We start from the raw sequence: 26,040 nt of genomic DNA on the forward strand, positions 1-26,040 counted from the left end.
GGCGTTATGGACGCTGTCCGGTGTCCGTCGCACGGTGAGGCCGGGAACTCCGGGCCCCGGGCCGGCCGGGCTGGCCAGGCACTGGTGCTGACCCTCTTGTTTCCTCAGGAACCTTCTGCTTCCTGAAGACCGGCGTCCGCGATGGCCCGAACAGAGGAAAGAGCTTCTATGTGTGCCGGGCGGACACGTGCGGCTTCGTCCGGCCCACGGAGTAAGTTTGCCTGCGTGGGATGCCGCCCGGCCCGGGTTCCGGAACCCCCTGGACCCCGGGACCACCCTCAGAACCCCCAGGTCCCCCTCAGGATCCCCAGACCCCCCCCCCTCAGGACCCCCGGACACATCCTCAGAACCACCGGACCCCATCTCAGAACCCCCGGACCCCCCTCCTTCAGAACCCCCGATACCCCCCCCCCGCCCACTTCAGAACCCCTGGACATCAGGCCTCCCAGCTCCCTCCACGTTTGGCCACCTCCTGTCCGTCAGGGTGAGCTGATGGACTTGACAGATTTGAGAATTTAGGTTTTTCAGACCTGAAAGCTGGAATTCAAAAATGTGAGTCTCCAGTCTTGAGCAGAAAAGGCAAGCTAGTGTGTGAGGTTCCGAGTTCAAGCCCCAATACTGGCACGCACGTGTACACACACACACACACACACACTTGCTGTCATACTTTATGCAAGTGGGAAAAGTTGGAGGCTCAGACCACCCTGATAGGAAAGCACACGGATAAGGTTTGATTTATTAAGATTTGGTTTACTGAAGTAAAGTTCTTATTTTCATTTTCTCTAGCATTCCCGTTTCTCACTGTTTATTACATGAAGACTCTGTGGTAGAGCTTCAGGGTTTATTTCTGCCACAGGGTAAGAAAGAACACAGGTAAGTGTAACTCTAGATGAATGCTCCCCCTTGTTTTCCTAAGAGAGTTTGCAGATTGCTAGGTTTAAAGTCATTATTAAAAAACAAAATGTGTGTATATATACACACACGGAGAGAGAGTGAATATTAAGTTCAGGATGGGCAGGTCTTTGATCACCTTGTCTGACTCTGTAGCTGATCTCAGTTCACCAGTAGCAATCACTGCCAACTTGTAATTCTGGTAATAGAATGAGAAAAAAGGATCTAAATGTATGCTAAGTATGCAATAAATTGCAACTTCCCTGAATCCAGCAGGCTTTTTGCTAATTATTTGGAGATAAAGTCTTGTGAACTTTTTTACCCAGGTGGGCCTTGAACTAAGATCCTCTGGGTCTCAGTTTTGTGAGTAGCTAGGATTGCATATGTGAGGCACTGACACCCAGCTGCTTTTTTAAAAAATAATTTTTGATTGAGTACATTACCAGGTTAAAGAATTTAAATTTTACAGAGTCTTCTACCCAAGGGTAGAAAGTTTAAGGATTTAACTTACTTAAAGTTTATAGGAATCCTTTTAGGTAATTAAAAAAATGGTTCTATTTTATTCAGCACTTTTAAATAAGTATGAACAACAGACAAAGATAGCTTGGAATAAAGAGAATATATTGTGAATTACTTGGTTGAGGGATCAGGTTGTTCCGACTATAGTCTTTTCCTGTGATGCTCCCCATATTCTAGTTTTTTTTGCTCCTTTGCATTTCCTGGGACTTGGACTTGATCTAGCAATTGGGGTGGGTTCAGGTTCATTTTTTAGGCAGTATTGTGATAGCCTGCCAGGTGCACACAGTATCTGGGCATTGTTCTTCTTATTATAGCAACTGTTGCTGGTAGATGTCCTCACTTTATTTGTTCTTTACAAAATAAAAATAATAAACCTGTGCAGTCTGTTACCATGTCATCTTTGTCCCAATTCTTCATCCTTAAGAACATTCTTTGGTATGATGAGGGGCCATGGCTCAACTGGTAGAGTTGCCTGTCTGACAAGCATGAAGTCCACAGTTCAAATCCCGATGTGCTATGCATTTTTTTAAAAATCTATATTAAGAGTGATTGGTCTCAAGTGACCTCTCAAAGCTAGGATCAAATAGTTACAGATGTGTTCATGGATTAAAAATAAAATCAGGGCTGGGAATATGGCCTAGTGGTAGAGTGCTTGCCTAGCATGCATGAAACCCTGGGTTCAATTCCTCAGCACCAAATACACAGAAAAGGCCAGAAGTAGCGCTGTGGCTCAAGTGGTAGAGTGCTGGCTTTGAGCAAAAAGAAGTCAGGGACAGTGCTCAGGCCCTGAGTCTAAGGCCCAGGACTGGCAAAAAAAAATGGAAAAGAAAATCATTTCTCTTTTTTTTTTTTTGCCAGTCCTGGGCCTTGGACTCAGGGCCTGAGCACTGTCCCTGGCTTCTTTTTGCTCAAGGCTAGCACTCCGCCACTTGAGCCACAGCGCCAGTTCTGGCCATTTTCTATATATGTGGTGCTGGGGAATCGAACCCTGGGCTTCATGTATACGAGGTAAGCACTCTTGCCACTAGGCTGTATTCCCAGCCCCTCAATATATTTTTTATAGCCTCAGTTATTAGTACTTTATATTTCATTAGGTTGTTCTTCCGATGCGCTAGAGGTAAGGCAGAGAGGAAACGCTGGTGTGGAAATGTTCCATGGAAGGTAGGAATTCTTTATCTGTTTTCAGATCCACTATGTTAAGACTTCTGAGGCTCAGCACAGCATGGATGCCTATAATCCTAGGTGATAATTCAAGAGGAGATCTGATTGTGATTCATTCCAGCACAGGCAAAATGTTAGCACAACCTCATCTCAACCAACAGCCCAGACATAGTTCAGTTACTGTCCCAGGTGCACTGGAGGCATAAGAGGATCTCAGTCTGAGTCTGGCTGGGGCAAGAAAAAACCCATCTATAAAAGTAACTAAAAGGACTGGTGCCTGGTTCAAGTGGCATAGCACTTGCTAGACAACCCTGTAGTCCGAGTTGAATATATTATTAATGTATGGCTTTAATGGAAATGACCCTGAAGTCCAGTAAACTGGTTGGTCATCAAACTGTCTCTGAAAGTTTTCTCTTTAAGCAGCTGGACTTAACTGGGACGATTAATTCAAAGGACCACTTGTTGAATTCAATAATGTTTTAGCGATATAGTTCAGTGGCAGACTGCTTGTCAAGCATATATAGGCCTGAGTTTGATCTGCCACACACCAAAATTAAAAAATGTTTTTTCATTATTTGCCTTCTGTTGTATTTACTTAAGTATTTTAAGGTCTTAAATACAAGAAAAAATGAGATTTTGTTGACTAATTTCCCCATCTTTTTATAGACCAACATGTACTTGGTAATGGCATATGCTAAGTGTAATTGATAAGGCTCTGGATTGATAGGGCTAGGACACACCCTGCAGATAGCCAGGACATTGGGAATGGGACGGGAGCTGTGGCTCCAGGGGTAGAGCACCACCTTGAGTGGAAAAGCCAAATGAGAGTGTGAAGCCCTGAGTTCAAATCCTGGTTCTGACACAAAAGGAAGTTAAGAACTTACTCTTTGTGTTTGGATCCTAATCTTTCTTAGATGCAGAAGCCATACCAGGAATGTCTAGAAATATGGGAGCTATTTATATTGTGTGTCTTCCTTTTGGTTAGGAAGGCTACATAATTTTATATTATGATTAATCATTTTCATTCCCTTAGGATCCTAAATCAAAAGACCCCCCTGTCACCAGTAAGTCCCAGCCTACGTCTGAGACTTTTCCTCACCTTTCCGGCCAGCAGAGAAATCCCTTCAAGGTGCTGGACAAGAGTAAGAAGCCAGCACTCTTCAAACACATCCTCCATGAGGAAGATGTGGAAAGGATGGCTGACCAGAAGCTGGAGGAAAAGGGAAGGCAGCAAGTGGACTGCCCGGAGCAGAAGCCTGAGTGGAACCGCCAGATGGAGAGAGGCCCTGCATCTGACCTGGGGGTGAAGAGGACACAATCTGGAGTTGAAGAGTCATCGAGGGGGGAGAGCACTGAGGCAACAGGAGGCAGTACATCCGGAAGCGGAGGCCATACCTCTGGGCAGCGCTGTGGGAACCCTGCGTGGGAAGCAGGCTCTGCCCTGGAGTCACATGACAAGAACCAGGATCCCCAAAATAGAGCAGAGCCTCCAAGAGAAAAGGAAGCCCCATCTTCCCCTCACCAGAACCCAGAAAGCCAGCCCCAGAAGGGGGGTCATCATGGCAGGGAGCACCCTTTGAACTGGGAGGCTAAGGAAACAAAGGCAGAGCACGGCCCAGGCACAAGGACCTTCAAGGAAGGGCTACCTCGGAGGTCTTCAGAGGCCCATGGGCCTGCTTCCATGGGGCATGCTCGGAGAGGGGGGCACCAATCTGCCTCCAGCAGTGAAGACAGTGAAGAGGAGGAGGATGTTTCCTCCGAGCCAGGGAGCCCTCTTCTCTTTGACTCAACCAAGGACTCAGAGGAGGAGGAGACACTTCTGCTGCCTGGTCAGCGGTCACAAAGAGAAGAATCTAGAGCCGCAGCACTTTCCGAGAAGCCCCAGCCGTCAGCCCCCACCACCCAATGTGTGCACCTTGCCTCCCAACCCAAGCAGAAGATGGTAACTGCTGACATCGTCACCCAGCTGAAGCAGAAGAAGGTAACTGCTGACATGAGAGCCTCATGGCTTGTCCAGACTTGCTTGGCCTGGGCCAGAGCACCCACCCACCTGTGGGCTGAGGGGAGGAGTGCAGAAGGTTTCCAGCCCCTTGTTCAGTGGCTATCCTTTCTGGTTATATTTGCAGGATTAGTAAACCAGCTGCTTTTTTTTTTAAAGAAAAAAGGTCCTGTTTATATACAATCAAAAGACCATTTCAGAATTTTGGTATGTTATGCTATGTTAGTTTTTGTTGTTGTTGTTGTTGTTCTTTTATGTTGGTACTTGGGCTTGAACTCTGGGCCTCGAGTTTGCCCTTAGCTTTTTTACTCAAGGCTGGTGCTCCACCACTTGAACCACAGCTCTAGTTCCTGCTTTTGGCTGGTTAAGTGGTGATAAGCGTCTCTCAGATTTGCTCTCAGGACTGGCTTTGAACCACAATCCTAGATCTCAGCCTTCTGAGTAGCTGGGATTACAGGTATGTGTCATCGGTGCTGGGCCTGATAGATTATTCTAATTTGAACAACTGGAAAGGAGGGATGCATTTGATGGGATCTTTTTTCCAGAGCTTACTGGCATCGGTGAATATCCAGGCTCTTCCAGACAAGGGGGAGAAGTTGCTCAAGCAAATTCAGGCACTGGAGGAGTCCCTTGGTGCTCTTGCCCTCTCCCCAGAGCAAGGTAAAAGGGATGAAGCCTGGGAACTTGGGGTTTTCATGATCCTGACTAGAGGCATTCTGTTAAAGAATGTGTTGATTGGTTCCCCTTTCCATTCTGTCCTCTGCTTCTGACCATTTAGGTTATCCCTGTGACCTGTAAAAACACTCTTGCTCCTGCAGAGGAACATCTTCTTGGTCTAAGACCTCTGTTCCCTAGGAGGCCTTTCTCAGCTTTTGAGGATGACCGCGACCCTTGACCCCACTCCACACATACACTTCCTCACTTGTCTCCAGTCTGCTCTGCTTCTGTTTCTCCAGCAGGAAGTAATGAGAACAGCAGCTCTCAAGCACCACAGCAGAGGAATGCCACCAAAACTACTGAGCCCCCCCACCTGGTGCCTCCCCAGCCCCTTCAGGGTCGTGCCGCCCAGCCTCTGGACTCTCTAGGACTAAAGGCAGCCTGCCGGTCAACGGCTGGAGGTAGGACCCCAGGCCCAGCCTTGCAGTGAAGGGCTGACACCTGGCAGATGTCTGTGCCTATGAGGAAGGAGAGAGAAACTAGTCTTGGATTGAAAGTTGCACATATATTCCAGATCCTGGGTGCCCACCGTAGTAGAGCTTGTTTTCTTTTTTTTTTTTTTGTGCCTATACTGGGGCTTGAAGTTAGGGCTTTTCATCATGCTGTTGTTGTGTTCTACATTACGATTGTTATTTGCAATTCCACAACCCTCCAGGCAGATATAGAAGAACAAGAAGTATAGAGGTGGTATGCCATTTGTTCAGTGTGCTCACATGTGGGAAAGGTGTGGCTGGCATCAGGAGATGCTGACTCGGGCTGGGCAGTTTTTCTGTAGTAGCCTTTAAAATGTTGTGAGATGCAGAGGGCCAGGCTGCTGCCTCTCTAGAGAGGCCTAAGGCTCAAGTGAACATGAAGACCAGATTTTTCAGGGGAGGAGAGGGGGCTTGAACTCAGGGCCTGGGTACTGTCCTTGAGCTCTTTGCTCAGGTCTAACTCTCTGAGTCACGGCTGTACTTCCTGTTTTCTCATGGTTAATGGGAGATAATAGTCTCAGAGACTTTCCTGCTGGGACTGGCTTTGAACTGCATTCCTCAGATCTCACCTACTGAGTAGCTAGGATAACTGGTGTAAGCCACCAGCTTCCAGCTTTGGAAACCAGAATTTTCAGTGAGTATGGACCTAACACTGGGCAAATAATAACCTTTCTGCAATGCTTGGTAGGACAGAAACTGTGGTGTCTCTGGGTAATTCTTGTTTGTGTGCAGGATATACGAACCAAGATCGCCTTCACGCCTTGTGGAAAGTCACAAGTGAAGCCATTGATGAACTACACCGCTCGCTGGAGTCCTGTCCTGGGGAGACAGCAATGGCAGAAGACCCACCTGGCTTGAAGGTGAGCTGGGGAAGGTAGCTAGGGTTACAGGTGAGGCCCACCAGTGTCCAGCAGTGAGTCAAAGTGAGGACTTTGCATTTGCTGCGCTGGAGTCCTTGCTTCACATACAGAGTCCTGTGGAGCACTGGTTGAGTGAAAGTGTGTAATTACATGACAGTGGAGCTGAGAGGGGAGTTGGGGGGCCTTGCAGTGCCTTGTACACCACATAGGAAGTATGGAGGGAATTCTAGGGACATAGCACTCCAGGCTGGTAATTATTTTCTACCTACCTGTGCCTTAAAAGAAATTGTCAGTCAGATGCCAGTGGCTCACACCTATAATCCTAGCTACTCAGGAAGCTGAGATCTGAGGATCCCATTTCAAAGCCAGCTGGGCAAGCATGTGCAGCAAAAAGCCAGAAAGGGACCTGTGGTTCAGGTGTTTAGAGAGCCAGTGTTGAGCAGAAAAATTCAAGGGATAGCACTCAGACCCTGCAGTCAAGCCCAATACTTGTACAAAAAAAGAAAAGTGCTAGGAGCGTCCTCTTAAAAAACTACTACTTAAAAAATATGCTCGGGGTTGCTGATTAGAGAGTCAGATTTAAGGGACAAGTTAGGAAAAGCTGACAGAGTGGTTAGTGCAGCATTAACACAAATTAATAAGGCAGACAAACCAGGTCTTGTGTGCGTGCGTGAGTGTGTGAGTGTGTGTGTGTGTGTGTGTGTGTGTGTGTGTGTGTACGGGGGTAAGGGTGCGGATTCCTAATACAAATGCTGAGGCCTGGACCTGGGTATCTTCTCCGTGGGTATTTACACGTACCATCTGGCATTACCTTTGTCAGGTACCTTTGTTACTACACCAGAAGCAGGCATTGGCCTGGTTACTGTGGCGGGAACGGCAGAAGCCACAAGGAGGGATTCTGGGTAAGTGTGGTATTGTCAGTGCCAACCATGCCTGGGGTCTTAGGCGTTGCGGTGACTATTCTGGATTGCTTTGGTGGTGCAGTGTTATGATTCCCCCACTTTGCAGATGAGGATGCTAAAGACTAGAAATGTGTAGCCTCTTGTCCATGAGTACTCAACTGTAGCAAAAGTGAGGGGCTGGTGGGGCAGAGGGTTTTATTCAGTGGCGGTGTCTAGGACTTCTGGCAGGTGTGGAGTGCCTGGCTGGAGGGCTCCCGGAGCTCTGGCTGTGGCCACGTCACACACAGACCCTAGCTTCTTTGCTGCAAGCACTCGAGGAAAGCAGTGCCACCCCGACTCGGATGGGGCTAACCCAGGCTCCGACAGCAGGTAGTCCTTCTGCCAGCTGTGATCTGTTACAGCAGGTGGATGCAGATCAAGGTCGGCAAAAGGGAACGAGGGAATGCAGAGGAAAACAGGCCCCACACTTCCTGAGTCCTCTGCCTGTGGCTCACACAGACCGCACTTCTTGCCCACCAGTGAGTTGTTAGGGGTTTGTTTCCCAGGCTTCCACCCTGCCATGGTAGCTCCCTCCTTGGAGGACGAACACCTGCCTAATCCTAGAGACAGAGCAGGCGTGCAGCATGAAGTGCTGTTTGCACCAATGGTTGAGGCAGAGTGAGTAGTTCTCATTGGTTCTGGAGTGCTGAGAACCAGCTAAATCTGAGTCCCTGGGCAGCAGTCATGGGGCAACCCTGGAAGCATGCTTCTCACAAATTAGTGGGCAGGCCTGCTGTGTTCACGCTTCCTGCAGAGTGAGGGTTTGAACCATAGCCGTGCTGCCATCTTCCGCTCTGTCGGATGATTGTTTTGGATGAAGATAAGGGCTGATGACTGAGGGTCAGTACCAATTAAAAGATGAGGCAATAGGATGGATAGAATATGAAAAATAAATTAGATGAGCTAATGAATAATAAATTAGATAAGCATGATGACAGGTGCCCGGTAAGTGTCCGGTTAGGCGTGAAGGACTGTTAATATCCCTGAAGTATGGCAAACACTAGTCAAATCCATGGTGGTATGCGTCTGTTAGTCTTTTTTTTTTTCTTTTACATGAAAAGTCTAGGCAGCATTACCAAACTGGAATCGGTTCTGTCAGTTCACAGGGAGCTAAAGTATGATCCATTATTATTCATTTTGTTGGTATCAAAGTTTGAACTCAGTGCCTCAGTTGGCTTGCTTGCTTGACTGCGCTCATACCACTTGACTCATGCCTACAGCCCTCAGTTTTTTTTTTTTTGGCCAGTCCTGGGCCTTGGACTCAGGGCCTAAGCACTGTCCCTGGCATCTTCCCGCTCAAGGCTAGCACTCTTCCACTTGAGCCATAGCGCCGCTTCTGGCCGTTTTCTGTATATGTGGTGCTGGGGAATCGAACCTAGGGCCTCGGGTATACCAAGGCAGGCACTCTTGCCACTAGGCTATATCCCCAGCCCCTACAGCCCTCAGTTTTGCTGGTAATTTTGGAGATGGAGTCTCATGGACTTTTCTGCTCAGGCTGGCCTACAACTAACTGGGGCCACAGGCCAAATCCATGAGTGTCTTCTTGAAACTAGAAACATCTGGCCTAAATCTCCATATCAATGGCAAGAGTTCTTTTTTTGTTGTTTTTGTTCATTGTAGGGCTTGAACTCAGGTCCTGGGCACTGTCTCTGAGGTTTTTTTGTTCAAGGCTAGTGCTGTGCCACTTTAAACCACAGCTCCACTTCCACTTTTCTGGTGGTTAATTGGAGATAAAAGTCTCTTGGGACTTTCCTGCCCAGGCTGGCTTTGAACTGTGAGCCTCAGATCTCAGCCTCCTGAGTAGCTAGGATTGCAGGTGTGAGCCACCAGCACCTGGCAAGAATTCATTTTAACAGGATGAAGAACCTGTTTAGGTAGACAAAGCATAGTTAGTAGATGGTACTGAAGCAGATGGGTCGCTGTCTGCCCCCGCTTCATCTCTTGACTGTTGATTTTTTTTACTCTTAGCCACTCACTCATTTAATATGTTTCATTTTGCAGCGGATGATATGGGTTTAGGGAAAACCCTGACCATGATTGCACTCATCCTCACCCAGAAATACCAGGAAAAGAGCAAAGAAAAGGACAAAAATGTGGCTTTGACGTGGCTTTCCAAAGATGGTACATACAAGTGTCTAGTACCATCTTCTACAGAATCTGAACCCCCAGACAGATGCTTCTCAGCTCCCGTGGATCCTCTTGCCAAGCAGTACCAAGTCTCTTTCCTGTGGCGTCGTCTCTGAGGCTGAGTGTGCTAGTTTCAGTGACTGTTTCCTTTTATTATAAACTTAGCTTGGTCTGTGACAGAAAAAAATTACGGAGAGAGCCAGGGCTCTAGGTTAATTGCAGTAATTCTTCTTTACCTTTTCTAACAGTACTGGGACTTGAACTCGGGTTGGGTCCCTTAGCTTTTTTACTCAAGGCTGGCTGGTGCTCTACCACTTGAACCACTGCTCCTCTTCTGCCTTTTGCTGGTTAGTTGGAGTGAAGAGTCTTACAGACTTTTTGCCTTGGCTGGCTCTGAACTGTGATCAGATCTCAGTCTCCTGAGTAGCTGGGATTACAGGCGTTTGCCACTGGTGCCTGGTTCTTCTTTTTCTTTTCTTTTTTGAAGGGTTTTCACTTGTAGCTCAAGCTGCTGCCTGGCCCTTTTTGTAGGAGAAAATGGTAGAGAGTTTTGGTTTAAAAGATCATTTCTTGCATCTCCTGGCCCACTGTCAGCTTTGTGTAGAAGTCCTGACAGAAGGTGCAGAGCCAGGGCAGAGAAACAGCTGCGGGCTGATTCCTGCTTTTCTCTTTCCAGACTCCTCCAGCTTCATTTCCCATGGAACACTGATTGTCTGTCCAGCCTCCCTGATCCATCACTGGAGAAACGAGGTAGAGAAGCGGGTGAACAGCAGCCAACTGAGAGTCTATCTCTACCATGGGCCGAACCGGAATCGACATGCCAAAGTGTAAGTGCACATGCAGCCATGGGGGGGGGCCAGCAGCTCGGCCTAGTTCTGGGGACCCTCTGGTGTGCCAGCTCCACACTTAGTCACCACTGGTGGTGTGTGCAGACCAAGGGCAGATGGGATTTTGCTACCATCACCAAACCTTTGCTCTCCTGAGGGATCTTGAGATACTGCCCTGGTGGTAACTTTGTTACGTCCTCGTCACTGTTCCCAACAACAGGTTCAATGCCAGAGATGTCCACCAGGCGGCAGCAGCATCCCCTGGTAAATGAGGAAATGTCACAGAATCCCTTGTGTTGCTGAAGTTCTGGTTCTAGAACTCTTTTTATGTTTCTGTTCATGGAAATGGAACCATGTCAGTCTTGCTGAGCTCATGATCAAAATCAGATGTTTAGATTCTGTAGGCTGTATTTGTATCTACTCTTATGGCTATGTTTTTCATATATAAACGATCTAAGAACTTTTAGACTTGTGTCTGGGATGATTTAGGGCTGAAGATGTAGGCTTTGCCTAGCATGTACAAGGCCCCAAATTTGATTCCCCAAACTGCAAATAAAAAAATTCAAGACGCAAACGTAGAGAACAAAAAGGGAGCAAGAGAAAAGAGACAGAAGAAAATAATAAAAGAGAGAAAGAAAAGGAAAAAAGTTTCAGATGTGTCAACCTAACTACAAATTCTTGAATGGGGTGCCTAGGAAGGAGAAGCGAGCACCCCAGCCACTAATCTTAGTCTTACCTGTATCGTCTGGGTTTTGGAGGGGGTTGTTCATTGGCAGTGCTGCGGATTGGAGCCAGGGCCTTGTCCCTGCTAGACAAGCTCTTTGCAGCTCAGCTGTACCACTGGCTTCTCGTAGTTTCAAAGCAATATTTCTACTTCTAATTATGACATAACACTTTGAGATAAATACTTGTTGCTCTAATCAAAGATGAAAGCATTGGGCACCAGTGGCTCACGTCTGTAATCCTAGCTACTTAGGAGGCCGAGATCTGAGGATTGAGGTTCAAAGCCAGCTCAGGCAGGAAAGTTCATGAGACTCATCTCCAGTTAACCACCAGAAAACCAGAAGTGGTGCTGTGGTTCAAGTGATAGGTAGAGTGCTAGCCTTGAGTTGAAGAGCTTAGGGACAGCACCCAGGTCCTGAGTTCAAGCCACACCACTGACAAAAACAAAAAAAGATGAGAGCAAAGTTTTTTCTACTTCTAATAGGTTTCTCCAACCTTTATACTGGATGTTTAATCTGAAAGAGCAGGACAGTAAGTAGTCTTATGGGAATACACTGCCATACTGGTGAGCTGAGGCTTATAGCTGCCTTCGCTTGGACAGGCACAGAGTATTGGCAGCACAGCAGGAGCATGGCCTTTGGCAGAGTGCTGTCAGGGGCCTGCCTTCGTTCAAAGTTTTTCCTTAGAATAAGGTGTTTCTCACTGGTTATCCCTTTGCTCATGCCTGGCTTGGGTGTAGCCATTACTGCCTCTGGATAAAGCATGTCAAACGTGTCTATGTTGCCATCAGTAAGCTTCACTGCCTCTAATTAGAATCTCTGCATAGAGTATTGGCAAGGTGGCCTCCATACTTCTCCATACTTGTGGCATGTGATTTGATTACTGGGTCTTCACAGTCCATGGTAGAGCGGAGGGGAGGGGAGAAAGCACCTTTGGTGTGAGATGTGAGCAGGGCTGGGAAGGTTTCCTCCTCTTTTCTGGGACTTTGGTATCATCCATCTTGGTTATTATTGAAATCAATTCCCAGCCCTGCTCTGCTTTGTGCCCTGGCCAAGCCTTTACTTACCAGGCTTAACGAAACCCAGCTGGAGCCCTGCCTCTAGGGGAGGCTCTACTAGCTGTAGTGAGCGGACTTGAGAAGCAATCAGAGCTGAGAGGTAGAAAAGACCAAGTAGTAAAATTTAACTTTCCAAAATTGTGTGTGTGCGTGCGCACGAAGGACGTAAGTCAGTTCTGTGTTGCTTTCCCAGCCCAAGCATCTTTCTGAAGCTCAGCTCTGCCTCTGTTGTCTACAGAAGGATCATGTACTGTTGGCTTTGTGTCGTGTCTCTGCAGCCTGTCTACGTATGACATCGTGATAACTACTTACAGTCTACTAGCCAAGGAGACTCCCACAGAGAAGCAGGAGGGGGAGGCCCCTGATGCGGCCCTTGGTGCACAGGTGAGGTGAGGGGGTGATGGGGGGATGGGGCACCTAACAGAGTGTTCCCAGCCTCAGTGACACAACGCTGAATTGATACTCAGCACTGTGTTAGGCTGTCTTTTGTTTACTTGTTATTACTTATTTATTTGCTTGTGTATTTACTTACTTGCATATATATGTATACATATACACATACATAAATAGGTACATACATACATACACACATACACATATATATACATACACACACATATATATATATAAGTACTGGTACCAGGGCTTGAACTCAAGGCCTGGGCACTGTCCCTTAAGCTTGCTGCTCAAGGCTGGTGCTCTGTTGCTTGAGCCACAGCTCCACTTCTGGCTTTTGGGTATCCAGTTGGAGGTAAGAGCTTCAGACTTTCCTGCTGGGCTGGCTTTGAATCATGTGCCTCAGATCTCAGCCTCCTGAGTAGCTGGGATTATAGGCATGAGCCACCAGTGCCTGGCCTAAGAACTAATCTTTACTAAGAGTATCTGATTTTATAGGATATTTAGAGGTTTCTGAGCTGAGGGATCCCTAGAATGCTCTTCCAGCCCTGGCAGCCCTGACGTCTTACAAATAACCAGCCTCCCAGTGCTGGCCACTGCTTTCAGGAAAAATCCCAAATTGCTACACGTGTGGTATTAGGCACTCAGTGATCACGGACCACCAGGCTTCATCCCTCCCAAGTGCAGGCGCGCTCCTGCAGGGCGTCTGTGGTCCTGCCTGCCCTGTCCTTGCTCTGCCCTTGAGCACAGAGCTGTGTGGCTGTGGGGGTCTCCTGTGCGGTGGTGCTGCCCCGGGATGTGTGGCAGGCGCTCTGGCCTCAACCCCACTGTCCCCATCCCACGTTATCTCCTGTGACCTGTGTATTCATGGTGCAGTTGTTACCTTCGTTTATCTTCTAGCTGGAATCTGGAGTTGGAACTACCCTTTACGTGGAGCTTAGTACTTCATACCTTAAAGTAGATTGTTAGTAAAGGTTTAGTACCTGGAGAAGTCCTGGCTTAGAGCCCTTGCTGAAATGTGGGTTGAAAGAATAAATGAAGATTCATGTTAAGGCCAAGTTCCTGTGTCTCACACCTGTAATCCTAGCTATTCAGAGGGCTGAGATCTGAGGATTGTGATTCAAAGCCAAACCAGGCAGACTAATCTGAGAGACTCTTTATCTCCAGTTAACCCACAAAAAAAAGCCAGAAATGGAGCTGTGGCTCAAGTGGTAGAGCACCAGCCTTGAGCAAAAGAGCTGAGCAATAGCAGGAGGCCCTGAGTCCACGTCCCAGGACTGACACCAACAGAAACATCCAAACCCTCAAATTAGGACACATTTTGGGGCCTCTTAAGCTCTGGGACAGACTCTGAAGGGCCCTGGCTGTCTGAACAGCTGAGAGGCTCCCTGTGGTGTCACTGAGTTCAGTGGGACTGTCCATGCAACCCTGGGATTAGAGTACGTCCTCAGTGATGGGGGTGCTTCTCCCCACTTCTCCCCTTCCCCTCCACATTCCATGCTCCTCTCACCCCTGGTCTTTGCAGGGTGTCTCAGGGCCTTTGTTCCAAGTGGTCTGGGCCCGCGTCATACTGGATGAGGCTCACAGTGTGAAGAACCCACGAGTGCAGGCGTCCATCGCTGTGTGCAGGCTTCGAGCCCAGGCTCGCTGGGCCGTCACTGGCACCCCCATTCAAAATAACCTGTTGGACATGTATTCACTACTCAAGTGAGTGACCCCCAGCCTCCAGCCTTTGTCAGTGGTGCCCAGCACATGGCCTCTAGTACGTGTCATGTTCCCTGTTCTGTAGCAGATGGCCACTGTGCCAACCTTTAAGGGCTAAAGAATTAATACTATGGGGGCTGGGAATGTGGTTTAGCCGTAGAGTGCTTGCCTAACATACGTGAAGCTCTGGGTTCAATTCCTCAGTACCACATAAACAAGCCAGAGTGGAGCTGTGGCTCAAGTGGTAGAGTGCTAACCTTGAGCTAAAAGAAGCCAGGGACAGTGCTCAGGCCCTGAGTTCAAGCCCCAGGACTGGCAAAGAAAAAAAAGAATTAAAACTATGACCAAGTACTATTGATTACCTGACTTTGGTTATATCCATCCTTTCCCTATGCAAAACTGTACTGCAAGTTGAGTTCGGGAAGAAGTCATCTTCAGTGTGGTTAATGGTTTGGGTTATTTGTGCCTAAAACACGACTAGGGTCAGCCTTAGAAATGATTTGAGGAAAACAGAAAAGAATGCCGACTTTAAAAATTAACTTTCAGACTGGGAATGTGGCTTAGTAGTAGAGTGCTTGCCTAGCATGCATGAAGCCCTGGGTTCAATTCCTCAGTACCACATAAACGGAAAAAAGCCAGAAGTGGTGCTGTGGCTCAAGTGGTAGAGTGCTAGCCTTGAGCAAAAGGAGCTCAGGGACAGTGACCAGTCCCTGAGTGCAAGCCCTAGAACTGCAAAAAGAAAAAAAAAAGTTAAAATATATAAAATAAAACAAAACATTTAACTTTCATGGAAGTGGAGGTGTGGCTCTAGCCTTAAGTGAAAAGGCCAAGAGAGCACAATGCCCTGGGTTCAAGTCCAAAGATTGGCACAAAAATAAATAAACACATAGTTTCAGTTAAGGCAGACTGTTAGAGGCTATGGAACTTCTTCCTTGCCTTTGGAGCTTTAGGAATGAATTCTACTGATTGCTTCTCTGTCCTGTTGTGACTCTGTAGACATTGTTAGAAGATGTTCACATTTCTACCATGTGGGTTTTCATTATTGACTTGGACCTTTTCATCTGCCTAGCTGAGATTTTCTGAGTCCTGTTTAAAATGGCGGAATGAAAGTGTAACCCGTATTGTGGTGCTGTTTCCATCTGATGTCTTACTGTGAGCACTGACCCCATTCTCATGTTTGTCCTTCCCCTACCTTGTATCCCATCCTCACTACTTCAAAAAACAACAACAAAGATTTCTGCGCTGTTCTCCATTTGATGAGTTCAGTCTGTGGAAGAGTCAGGTGGACAATGGATCCAAGAAGGGAGGAGAGCGGCTGAGCATTCTCACCAAGAGCCTCCTGCTGAGGAGAACGAAGGACCAGCTGGATGCCGCCGGTAAACCCCTGGTAATGACGTGTACAGAGGGCAGGGAAGGAGGGCCAGCCTCCCAGTCCCCTCTAGGGGGTGGGCCTGGGGGGTGGGTCGCGGCTGTCCTGGCACTCCTGTCACAGCACACGGGGCGCTTCTTTTGGGGGTGGGCCAGACTTCCTGGTGATTGCTCTGGTGCTTGGCTTAGCTTCCTCTTCCTCTTCTAGGTGCTGCTTCCCCAGCGTGCGTTCCAGCTGCACCAGTTAAAGCTGTCTGAAGATGAACAGACCGTGTACAATGTCTTCTTTGCAAGATCCAGGTATGTGAGGTTGTTCCTTCTGAAACTGCATCATTTCATTCCTGTCTGTGAGTGAGTCTAGGACCACATTAACTGTGCTGATGGCATAGATGGTGTTACTTACTTCTATTCTCTTTTTAATCTCCCTTTTCCCTTGTCCTTCTTGTCTTACTCTGCCTCGTGTACACTGAAGGCAAACTTGAGCCTATTCTTCACTAGCTTCCTTTCCTAGAGGCACAGCTGTGAAGGAGCAGGTCCAGTGGCTCACACCTGCAGTCCTCGTAACTTAAAAGCAGGGACTAGATCTCATCTCAGTGAAAAAAGCTGGGTGTGGTGGTGCACATTTATGGATGAGAAAAGCAAAAGCTACCTGAAAAGTAGCTAAAGCAAAAAGGGTTGGAGCATGGCTCAGGTGGTAGAGCACTTGCTTGGAACATACAGAGCCTTTAGATCAACCCTCAGCCTTGCCAAAAAAGGAAACATGTATTTAGGGTATGGGCTCTGTCTGTTCTTGAGAGTCCATTAGGAGAACATATGTCTTTGACCTGCCAGCTAACATGTCACCTGAATTTGAAAATAGGACAAAGCTGGTTTTATAATAATTCTTCATGGTGTTGGTTCCTTACACTTTTCTGCTGTTGCCCTTCCCCAGATTCCAGATTCCCTCTCACTGTGCTGCTCTGCGCAGTGCGCCTCACACCCCCTTGCTGGCTCTTGTAAAAATGGGAGGAGGAGTGAGGGAAGCTGAGCAAACACTGAAAAGGGGAGTGGGGAGGGATCTTCAGGGAATATAGTGGAGGTGAATTTGTTCTACAGATCTGCCGAGTCAGCACAGTGGACCCTGTGTAGTGCTCATGTATGCTAATCAACATATAGTGGAGATATGTGTGTGCACGTGCGAGCTGCGTGTGTGCATGTGTGTGTGCATGCTAGTACTGGGGCTTAAACTCCAGACCTCATGCTCTTGCTTAGCTTTTTGTTTTGGTCAGTTGTGAGGCTTGAACTCAGGACCCTGGTGCTGTCCATGAGCCTCTATGCTCAAGGCTAGTGCTCTACCACTTGAGCCACAGTACCACTTCTGGTTTTCTGGTGGTTAATTGGAGATAAGAGTCTCCTGAATTTGTCTGCCCTGCCTGGCTTCAAACCACAATCTTCAGATCGCAGTCTCCTGGGTCACTAGGATTACAGGTGTGAGCCACCAGTACCTGGTGAGGTTTTTCCCTATGTCTTTAAGTAATGATTACTTTTGGCAGATGTTCGCCATGAGCTTGGCATCTTTGCTGAAGCCCATGACTGCATCTGCCCCAGGCATATTCTAAGCACAGCTCAGCAGTGACCCTCACAGCCTGTTTTGTTTAGTGATGGAATGTGCACATTTTCTGTTTGATTTGAGGCAGGTCAGCGCTGCAGTCCTATCTGAAGAGACAAGAGAGCAGAGGGAGCCCACCTGAAAGAAGCCCCAATAACCCATTCCTTCGAGGTGAGCCAGAAGCGCTCCAGGGAAGTCCAGCAGTGAAGATGGGGTTCCGCCCCTTGAGGGAGCAGATGGAGGCCAGACCCTCTACCGTCTGCATAGACCTGACCTGGCAACTCCGCTTCCTTGCCATTGCTCAGGAGATCGGCTTTATTTACATAGAAAGCTCATTCCACATGGCTTTTAAATGTTACAGACATGAGTTATACCTAAATTACCCGACCTCAGACCAGAAAAATTTAATGATTTAGTTCCTACTTCTCTAGATGTCTGTTCTAAGCTTCAGTTCCTGGGTTCGTCTTCTCTCTCGGCAGTGGCTCAGGAATTTGGTTCCCCCGGGTCTGGACACAGTGCAGCCGCCAGCTCCGGGGGCCCCAGCACCGCACACATTCTCTCCCAGCTGCTGAGGCTCCGCCAGTGCTGCTGCCATCTTTCCCTACTGAAGTCGGTGAGAGGGGCCGTGGCCGGCCCGCCCGTCTCCAGTCCCCACCTCCAGGCTTGGCCTAGCTGAGGGTGCTGGTGGGAGGAGGTGGGGAGGGAAGAGGGAACCTGTGTGTGTTACTCCAGGTTACAGCAGTCTTGATTCCATGGTGCCGAGGAGAGTATATTTTTATTATTTACTATTAGATTAATTGCTTAAGAAAGGGAAATGGTAAATGGTTAAAAAGGACCCCCACTTGTGAAGGCTTTGCTATTTCAGAATGCTATAATGCTGATTCTGCTAGCAACGTTCAGTATTGAGGCTTTTAGGTTTATAGGAAAATTCAAGTGGTTAAACAAATTGTGGCATTGCTTTTACATTGGGTAAAAGCCCATCTGAAATCCAGCGGCTGTGGTAATGTAGTCCTTCACTTACCTGAATTATTCTAGCTGAGAAAAATAGAATGGTTATGTTATCTGTCTGGCAAGTCTTAAAAAAAAATCACTTGATTTATCTTTGATTTGATTAAAAACCTTAAAGGTCACACCTTACATGGGCCTGTGTGAGTGCCAGTTCTGGGGCATGAACTCTTGCTGACTCCAGGCTGGCGCAGTCTACCCTTGAGCCACACCTGCACTTCTTGAGCAGGGTTTTCTGAAGAGTTAGTAAAGATACATTTCAAAACACTGTTCCCCAAATCAAGAGACATTATCCACAAGTAATGCGCCTTGGCGCCTTCGCCGCTCAGCCCTTCTTCCCGCCCTTGCAGGCCCTGGATCCCACAGAGCTGAAGAGGGAAGGACTTGTTCTTTCCCTGGAGGAGCAGCTCAGCGCACTCACCCTCTCTGAGCTCCGCGACTCCGACTCAGCTCCCACTGTGTCCCTGAATGGCATGAGCTTCAAAGTGGAGCTCTTTGAAGACATGAGAGAGAGTACCAAGGTGCTTCCATCTCTCCTCTCTCTTCTCTAAGAGAACTTGGGGTTTTGCTTTGGGGAGGGGGACTTGGTGCTGGCACTGAGACTTGAACTCAAGTCCTAGGTATTGTCCCTTAGCCTTATTTGCTCAAAACTATCACTTGAGCCACAGCTCTACTTCCAGGTTTTTGCAGTTCATTGGAGGTAGGAGTCTCACAGACCTTCCTGCCCTTGCTGGCTTCATAATCCTTAGATCTCAGCCTCCTAAGTAGCTAGGACCGTGGGGTCTTCTGGGAGGTCAGGAGAATGAAGCCAGCTCTGCTCGAGGCTTGCCCAGGTGTCTGCCTGTTTGCAGTGAGTGATGCCTTAGGCCTCCAGGTAAATGCCTGGAGCACCTGCGCAGAGGCTGGACAGGCCTTCAGTGACTAGGAGCAGCCCTTAAAGTGGGTAAAGCTGTCTCGTTTTCTTCTGAAGAATCCCAGGATAGTACCTGATACTTAGCAATGTCCTAGGGGCCAGGAGAACAGAAATGGGCCAGTCATATGCTGCCTTTGCTTAGAGTATCTTAGTCCTGGGAGAAAGGCACAGCCAACGAGCAATGCTGGGCCATGAGTCGTGCTTACAGCCTGACTACGACTGCGATAGAGACAAAGGCGCCATGGGCAGTAGTGGATCTATCAGCATTTATTACCTAACTTGTACTTATTGGGAAGAATTGCCGAAAAGTGATGTTAGGCTGGCGGGAATGCTGTTTAAGGCCAAGAGAACAGAATACACAAGGTGAGGCTTATTTGGGGAAGAGTTCTGGTATAATTGAAGTGTGATAAATGATCATAAGGTACACCTGCAGTGGCAGCAGGTCACAGACATGGTGTGGTCCATGTCCTGGGAAAGTCAGGACGGTCCCCCCATCCAGGTTGCATTTCAGGGAAGCCTCTGGCTGCAGAGGAGAGCATGGAATAGGGACAGGTCTGAGCAGGAGTCGGCTGCAGCCACGCAGGTAGAGGCGATGGAGGAAAGCCAGCTGTGGGAACCACAACACCTGTGCAACCCTTTTCCAGGTGTCCTCGCTGTTGGCAGAACTGGAGGCAATCCGAAGAAATTCAGCGACTCAGAAGAGGTAAAGGGTTCCTGCCTTATCCAAACAATTAAGGTGCTACTGCTGATTGTCATAAACTTCAGCTTTTCTGTCAAGGGCCATGAGCCAGCCTCTGCAGTAAGCACTGAGGCCATAGAACAACTCCATGATTTCTAACTGAAGTATTCCTGGCACTCATCGAAAAGGATATGCCCAGAGGGGCACTGTGAGCTGGGCATCTAACACAGTCTCCAAAAGCAGAGGGGCAGAGGGGCGGGGAGGACTCTCAGGCAGAGCCAGCACAGAGCTGCTAGTGATCTCCCTGAGCTGGAGAGACGGTGTGTCAGGTGCTGCACAGTGTGTGTGGGGGGGGGGGAGCATATTTGCATTTATATATTAGGAAATACTTGAGTCTGAATTTTTAATTCTCGGATTAGAACATGGCTGGGGAGCGGGCATCCCTGTGGTGGGGTGTCTGGCTGCTGTCACAGGATGGGTCCTTTCAAGCAGTACCAAGAACCTTGGACGACCACTAAGCCCCCAAGTAAAAGGAGGCTGGAGTTGTTACTTGGATCTAGCCACCATGTTTTCTAGCTTGGCTTAGCACAAGACAAGAGTGCATGTAGAGCTGGGTGCCAGTGACACATGCCTGTATCCTAGCTGCTCAAGAGGCTGAGGTTCAGAGCCATCCCTGACAGACAAATCCAGGAGCGTCTTTATTTCCAATTAACCAACCAGAAGTTGGACATGGAGGTATGGCTCAAGTAGTAGAGTGCCAATCTTGAGTGAAAAAACCATGTGATAGCAGGAGGCCGTGGGTTCAGGCCTACTGTGTGACCTAAATGTGTGCCTGCAGTAGTTCACCTTCCTACTTAGGAAGCAAAGACAGGCTCAAGCTGGCTCCCGATTTTGGAGGGTCAGGTCTGAGGTTGGGGGACTTTGGTGAAGGTGGCAGGGCGAGCGCGTCCATGGCAAGCCTGGAAGCAGAGGGAGCTGCAGGGAAAAGATGGGAGTCCCTGAAACCTCAAGGGCCTTCTCCCTCCACCTTGGGGTACACGGCATTTCCCAGCCCTGGCACCCAGAGCCCAAGCCTTTTCACACGGACTATGGGGGTGCATCACCCCAGCAGTGCCCTCCCCCAGGAAAGGAAGGTTAGCAGATGCATGAAGCTGTGTAGGTGAGCCCGTTAGTTGGTCTTGCTTTTGCCTCCTTTCCAGCGTCGTCGTCTCGCAGTGGACCAGCATGCTGAAGGTGGTCGCCGTGCACCTGAGGAAGCGCGGGCTGACGCACGCCACTATCGACGGCTCTGTGAACCCCAAACAGAGAATGGAGTTGGTGGAGGCATTTAACCACTCGAGAGGCCCCCAGGTACGGCGGGCGCCGATGCCTCACGCCAGCAGAGAACTGGTGAATCCCAACTCAAAGCCAGGAGAGACTAATTAACCAGCAAAAGCTGGGCAGGAGGAATGGCTCAAGGGGTAGAGCACCAGCCATAGGCAAAAGAGCTGACTATGAGGCCCCTGGGTTTGAGCTCTGGAACTGAAAAGAAAAAAAAAAAAGCAGCAGGAGCAGCATGAAATTATTCTTATTTTTCTAGAGATAATAAAGCAACTCAGCTTTAAAATATCCATCCTTTCAGTCTCTCCAGATGCGAAGAGCTCATTAGACATTGACTTGTCAGTGCACAAGTGCTCTAAAGAGAGTAAGATGTGAGAACTGAACTAGAAAGAGCTCTTGACATCTGGCTGCGGCTAGGGAACATTGGTCAGGGACGCGAGTCTTCAGGAAGGGGAATTGTGGCTGCTCTGAGCCAGCATGAAGAGCAGCCATTGAGTCAGAGCAAGGATGGGAACCTTGAGCCGGATGGTGGCGGGAAAGTTAGGAGCAGTGGAGGGGCAGGAGTGGGTAGAATTAAGATCATTGGGTTACAGAATGTTAACTGGGCTCTAAATGATGTATCCATATATTTCAGTTTTTGGAGATTGATTCACAGGAGGGGTGGCATGAAGTGGCACTTGAAAGTTTCAGTACTTAATAGCAGGGAATTTGATAGGGATCTGTGGCTCTTCTGTTTCGTTCTTGGGCTTCAACTTACTGTCACTATCATTCTTTCACTAAAACACCTGCAGTAGTCCACTGTGCACAAGAGGAGGAGCTTATTTGGGCTCATGGTTTTGAGATTTCGGCCCATCACCCACTGGCCTGTAGCTTTAGGGCCTGTGGCAAGGGTGTGCAGCGGAGCTCAGCTGCTCAGTTCAGGGCTGTGACATGGAAAGACCAAGGAAAGGGCTGAGGGCCGGGGTCTCATTCCCTTTACCCCTCCTCTCGTGACCTAAAGACCTCACTGAAGGCCATACTCTTTAAAGGTTCCACACCCTCAAATAGTGCTACGAGGGGGACCAAGCCTTCAGTATGTAGACCTTTTGGGGCCCCCGAAGCTCCAACCTGTGTCCCTTGTGTTTCCTTTGGAAGGTCATGCTGATCTCTCTCCTGGCTGGAGGTGTTGGTCTAAACCTCACTGGAGGAAACCATCTCTTTCTTCTGGACATGCACTGGTACGCTCTTGGTCTCCCTTGCGTTGTCTTGGTGTTGGGAGAAGGGCTAGAGGGGTTGCGGGACCTCGCCTCTGGCATGGAGCACGTACTGCGTGTCCACAGATGCCAGGCTCTCAACAGGTGGGAGTGCAGATCCTGTATGTGGGCTTCAGAGATCTCCTTAACATAGTACTCTCTCATGCAGGGCACCTGTAGCTCACACCTATGATCCTAGCTACTCCAGAGCGTAAGACCTGGAGGACTGAGGTTTGAAGCCAGCTAGGCAGAGAAATCTTCTAGACTCCACCTCCAAAATAACTAGGGAAAGCTGACAGGAGGCAGGCCATACAGAGCCAGCTGAGAGCAGGACCTGAACCCCAGAACTCATGGAAATGTTCATTTACATTCCTGGTAACCTAATGTGGGAAATAGGAGCAGAGCTCTTCCTGGAGGCTGTTCCTGTTCTAGGCAGAGTGGTTGAGAGCCTTCCGGAGAGACCTCAACCCTAGATCCCTTCAGGAGAAGGCAGAAGAGTGTGTCACCATGCTAGACACACACATAGTACAGTGCTGGACCAGCTTCTGTTTCCACTTGTGCGTGGGCACTGGACTGGCTGGGATTTAGTCCCCCGGGTGGCCCAGCCTGATGGAAACAGCCCTGTGCTCTCCCTTCAGGACAGTGCCCAGGTGCGTGCACTGGGGAGGGAGCCGTGCACGAACTTGGGTCTTGTTGTAGACTTGCTTGCCTGAAATGGCAACTTGTCATCCGATATTCTAAAGAGGTGGATAAGAAAGTAATGTGGAGTTGGTCCTAAGAAAGAGGGGTGAGGCTGAAAGGGTCCATGTTTGAGAAGGTTAGCCAGCACTTACATTTGCAAGTGGGAGGTGAAGCCTGCAGGGTTGCAGCGTGACATGCGGAAGTCCCCTGGCTAAGGCAGGCAAGTCCTGTGGATTTCACCTCCTTCCATAAGCATTAGTTGGTGGTGATGCATCGTCACAGCCTGGCCCTGTCTCAGGGGAGAGTCAGAATGTATCCAACAGCAGCCTTAGAATGGGGTGACAGACTTCCGGAAATAGTTCGTATCTTTCAGGCTAAATGGTTTCTCTGTTGCATAGCCTTTGTGCTTTGTTTTGCTTTATCTTCTTAACCCCCTTGAAAATCGAGCATGCATTTTTAGTGGAAGAAGCAAACTAACAAATGAAGGCTACCGGCTGGATGTGGCCTGTGGTCTCCAGCTTGTCACCTGCTCTGGGGTGAATTTCTGAGCTGCACCTCTGTTTCCCAGGAACCCGTCACTAGAAGACCAAGCTTGTGACCGGATTTACCGAGTGGGACAGCAGAAGGATGTTGTCATCCACAGGTAACAAGACCCCAGGGCCTCCCAGACTGCTCTTGCAAAAACCTTGCAGGATTTTTTTGTTTGTTTAATTTTGTGTGAGTAATGGACACAGACTTAGGGCCTGCATGTTGTCCGTTAGTTTTTTGACCCAAGGCTGGCCACAGCGCCACTTCGAGCTTTTTTCCTAGTTTAATAGAGATAATTCCTGGACTTCCATAATGGGCTTCACGGGGGTTGGAAATATGGCCTAGTGGTAAAGTGCTCACCTCGTATACATGAAGCCCTGGGTTCCATTCCTCAGCACCACATATATAGAAAAAAGCTGGAAGTGGTACTGTGGCTCAAGAGGTAGAGTGCTAGCCTTGAGCAAAAAGAAGCCTGGGACAGTGCTCAGGCCCTGAGTCCATGCCCCAGGACTAGCAACAAAAACAAAACAAATAAACATAATGGGCTTCATATGACAGTTCCAGATCTCAGCCTCCTGAGGAGCTAGGATAGCGGGGATGAGCCACTGGCCGGGGGCTCCGTGCTGCTCTGGGATAGGATATCCTGTTTTATTTGGGGCTCTCTCAGATACCTGTGCCTCAGGATAAAATAAAAATTCAGCCCGAGCACACAGTTAAGATGGGCATAAAGATCGTGTGGCTTTCCCCACCTGATGGTAAGAGAGCTTGAAGGGACAAATAACATCAACCCCAGCAGCGTGGTGGGGGTTTGGATACCCTAGCATGTAGGCTGCAACGGGGTTTCTCATCATTTGCTGTTTGCATTTAGATTTGTTTGTGCTGGAACAGTGGAAGAAAAGATCTTGGCACTCCAAGAAAAGAAGAAAGACTTGGCCAAGCAGGTTCTCTCTGGGTCGGGAGAGTCCGTCACCAAGCTCACCCTGGCTGACCTCAAAGTCCTTTTTGGCATCTGACCTAATTGCTGCTTTGTGTCCGGATCTGGGCGTGGCAGGCCAGCCATGATCTTGTGCTTCACCGGCTGTCCAGCAGCCTCCTGCAGAGGAGCAGAAAGAACCTTATCCCCAGGACTGAGTGCGGGCGCCACGGTACCCAGTGCCTCAGTCAGCTCACTTCCATAACAAGCAGCAGGCACTCCAATGATTTCAGGTTAAAATGCTTGGAAGCCAGCCCCAGCAGGAAAGTCTGTGAGACGCTCACTTCCAGTTAGCCACCAAAAAGCCACAGTGGCGGCATGGCTCGTGGTAGAGTGTCAGCCTTGAGTGAAAAAGGTAAGAGAGAGCGCCTAGCCGAGGACAAGCCCCAGAGCCAGCGCACACACAAATCTTTGGAAGACAACTCTGGTGGAAGTATATTTCAGCTTCAGTAAAGCTTAAAAAGCCCACTGCTGCTGGGTGTGGTGATGTACACCTGTGGTCCCCAGCGTCTGGGAGGCAAAGGAGGTACTACTGCCCTATGGAACCCGGTAAATCCCATCTCATTGCTGCCAGGCTGCCCCCATTGGCCTCTCTAGACTGAGCTGAGACCAGAGCCCTCCCCACCACCCCTCCGCCCAGCATTGCTTCTGAGCCTCAGGTTAGGTTCTGTGCTGGCACATGGTCCTCAGCTGTTTACATTGTTTCACCTCGTGGATCACTTAGTATCAGTTTGATTGTGTCATTTCATTTCATCACTGAGCCCATCATGTTTTCTTTATGTAATGCGTGTGTAATTTTTGGTTATTTTAGCATTTAGGGCTATTGTCATTTAGTGTTTGTATTATCAGCAGTTGTGTTCTCATTGGCACAGTGTAACAAATGTGTTTCACTGTAGCAGACCTAACACTAAGTGCTCACTAAACCCCATTTCCATTTCCCTTTCCTCTGGCTACCCAGGAACTCTACTCCTCAGTCTCTCACAACTGGACAGGGCGTAGTCCAGAAAACACAGACAAAAGTGAAAACGCATTTCTAGGCTGCCATCTTCAAACATATAGATGGTTTCTTCACACTTTCTTACCTGTGCTTTACTGAGGGAAGCCAGCACAGCCCTAAGAATAGTGAGCCCACTAGGTCGGGGTTCCTAACCTGCTTTAGGCTCTCACCACAGGTCAGACTTAGTCCCTGAATGGCCACACAGAGCCCCATGCACCTCCTCTGTACCCAACTCGCAGGTAGTGTTGAGCCACTAAGATCTAGGGGTCGCCTCTATGGCAGTTGATTCTTGACTAATGCCAACACTGGAGACCTTGATGTGATGTGATTCTTTACAAAATTGTTCAGATTTCCTCTCCCC

The 26,040-nt window shown here is 48.7% G+C and overlaps 1 protein-coding gene across 2 annotated transcripts; it reads left to right on the top strand.

Moving 5' to 3' along the window:
• On the top strand, positions 1-25,338 carry Ttf2 (transcription termination factor 2). Of its 2 annotated transcripts, none has more exons than XM_048351855.1 (23): positions 1-34; positions 109-211; positions 787-873; positions 2,505-2,571; positions 3,605-4,552; positions 5,116-5,230; positions 5,527-5,688; positions 6,493-6,620; positions 7,441-7,522; positions 9,563-9,682; positions 10,365-10,515; positions 12,574-12,679; positions 14,217-14,398; positions 15,629-15,782; positions 15,972-16,063; positions 17,440-17,522; positions 17,831-17,964; positions 18,707-18,877; positions 19,914-19,972; positions 21,148-21,298; positions 22,403-22,485; positions 23,750-23,824; positions 24,578-25,338. In XM_048351855.1, exons 1-23 carry the CDS (start codon positions 7-9, stop codon positions 24,720-24,722), a joined length of 3,426 nt encoding a protein of 1,141 aa, XP_048207812.1. In that variant the 5' UTR covers positions 1-6; the 3' UTR covers positions 24,723-25,338. The 2 variants fall into 2 exon arrangements, with proteins under 2 accessions (XP_048207812.1, XP_048207813.1); XM_048351856.1 differs by having other exon boundaries at positions 5,530-5,688.
• The last annotated feature ends 702 nt before the right edge of the window (positions 25,339-26,040 follow it).

Source organism: Perognathus longimembris, chromosome 7, assembly GCF_023159225.1.
Source record: "Perognathus longimembris pacificus isolate PPM17 chromosome 7, ASM2315922v1, whole genome shotgun sequence".
In the NCBI taxonomy this organism is placed as follows: domain Eukaryota; kingdom Metazoa; phylum Chordata; class Mammalia; order Rodentia; family Heteromyidae; genus Perognathus; species Perognathus longimembris.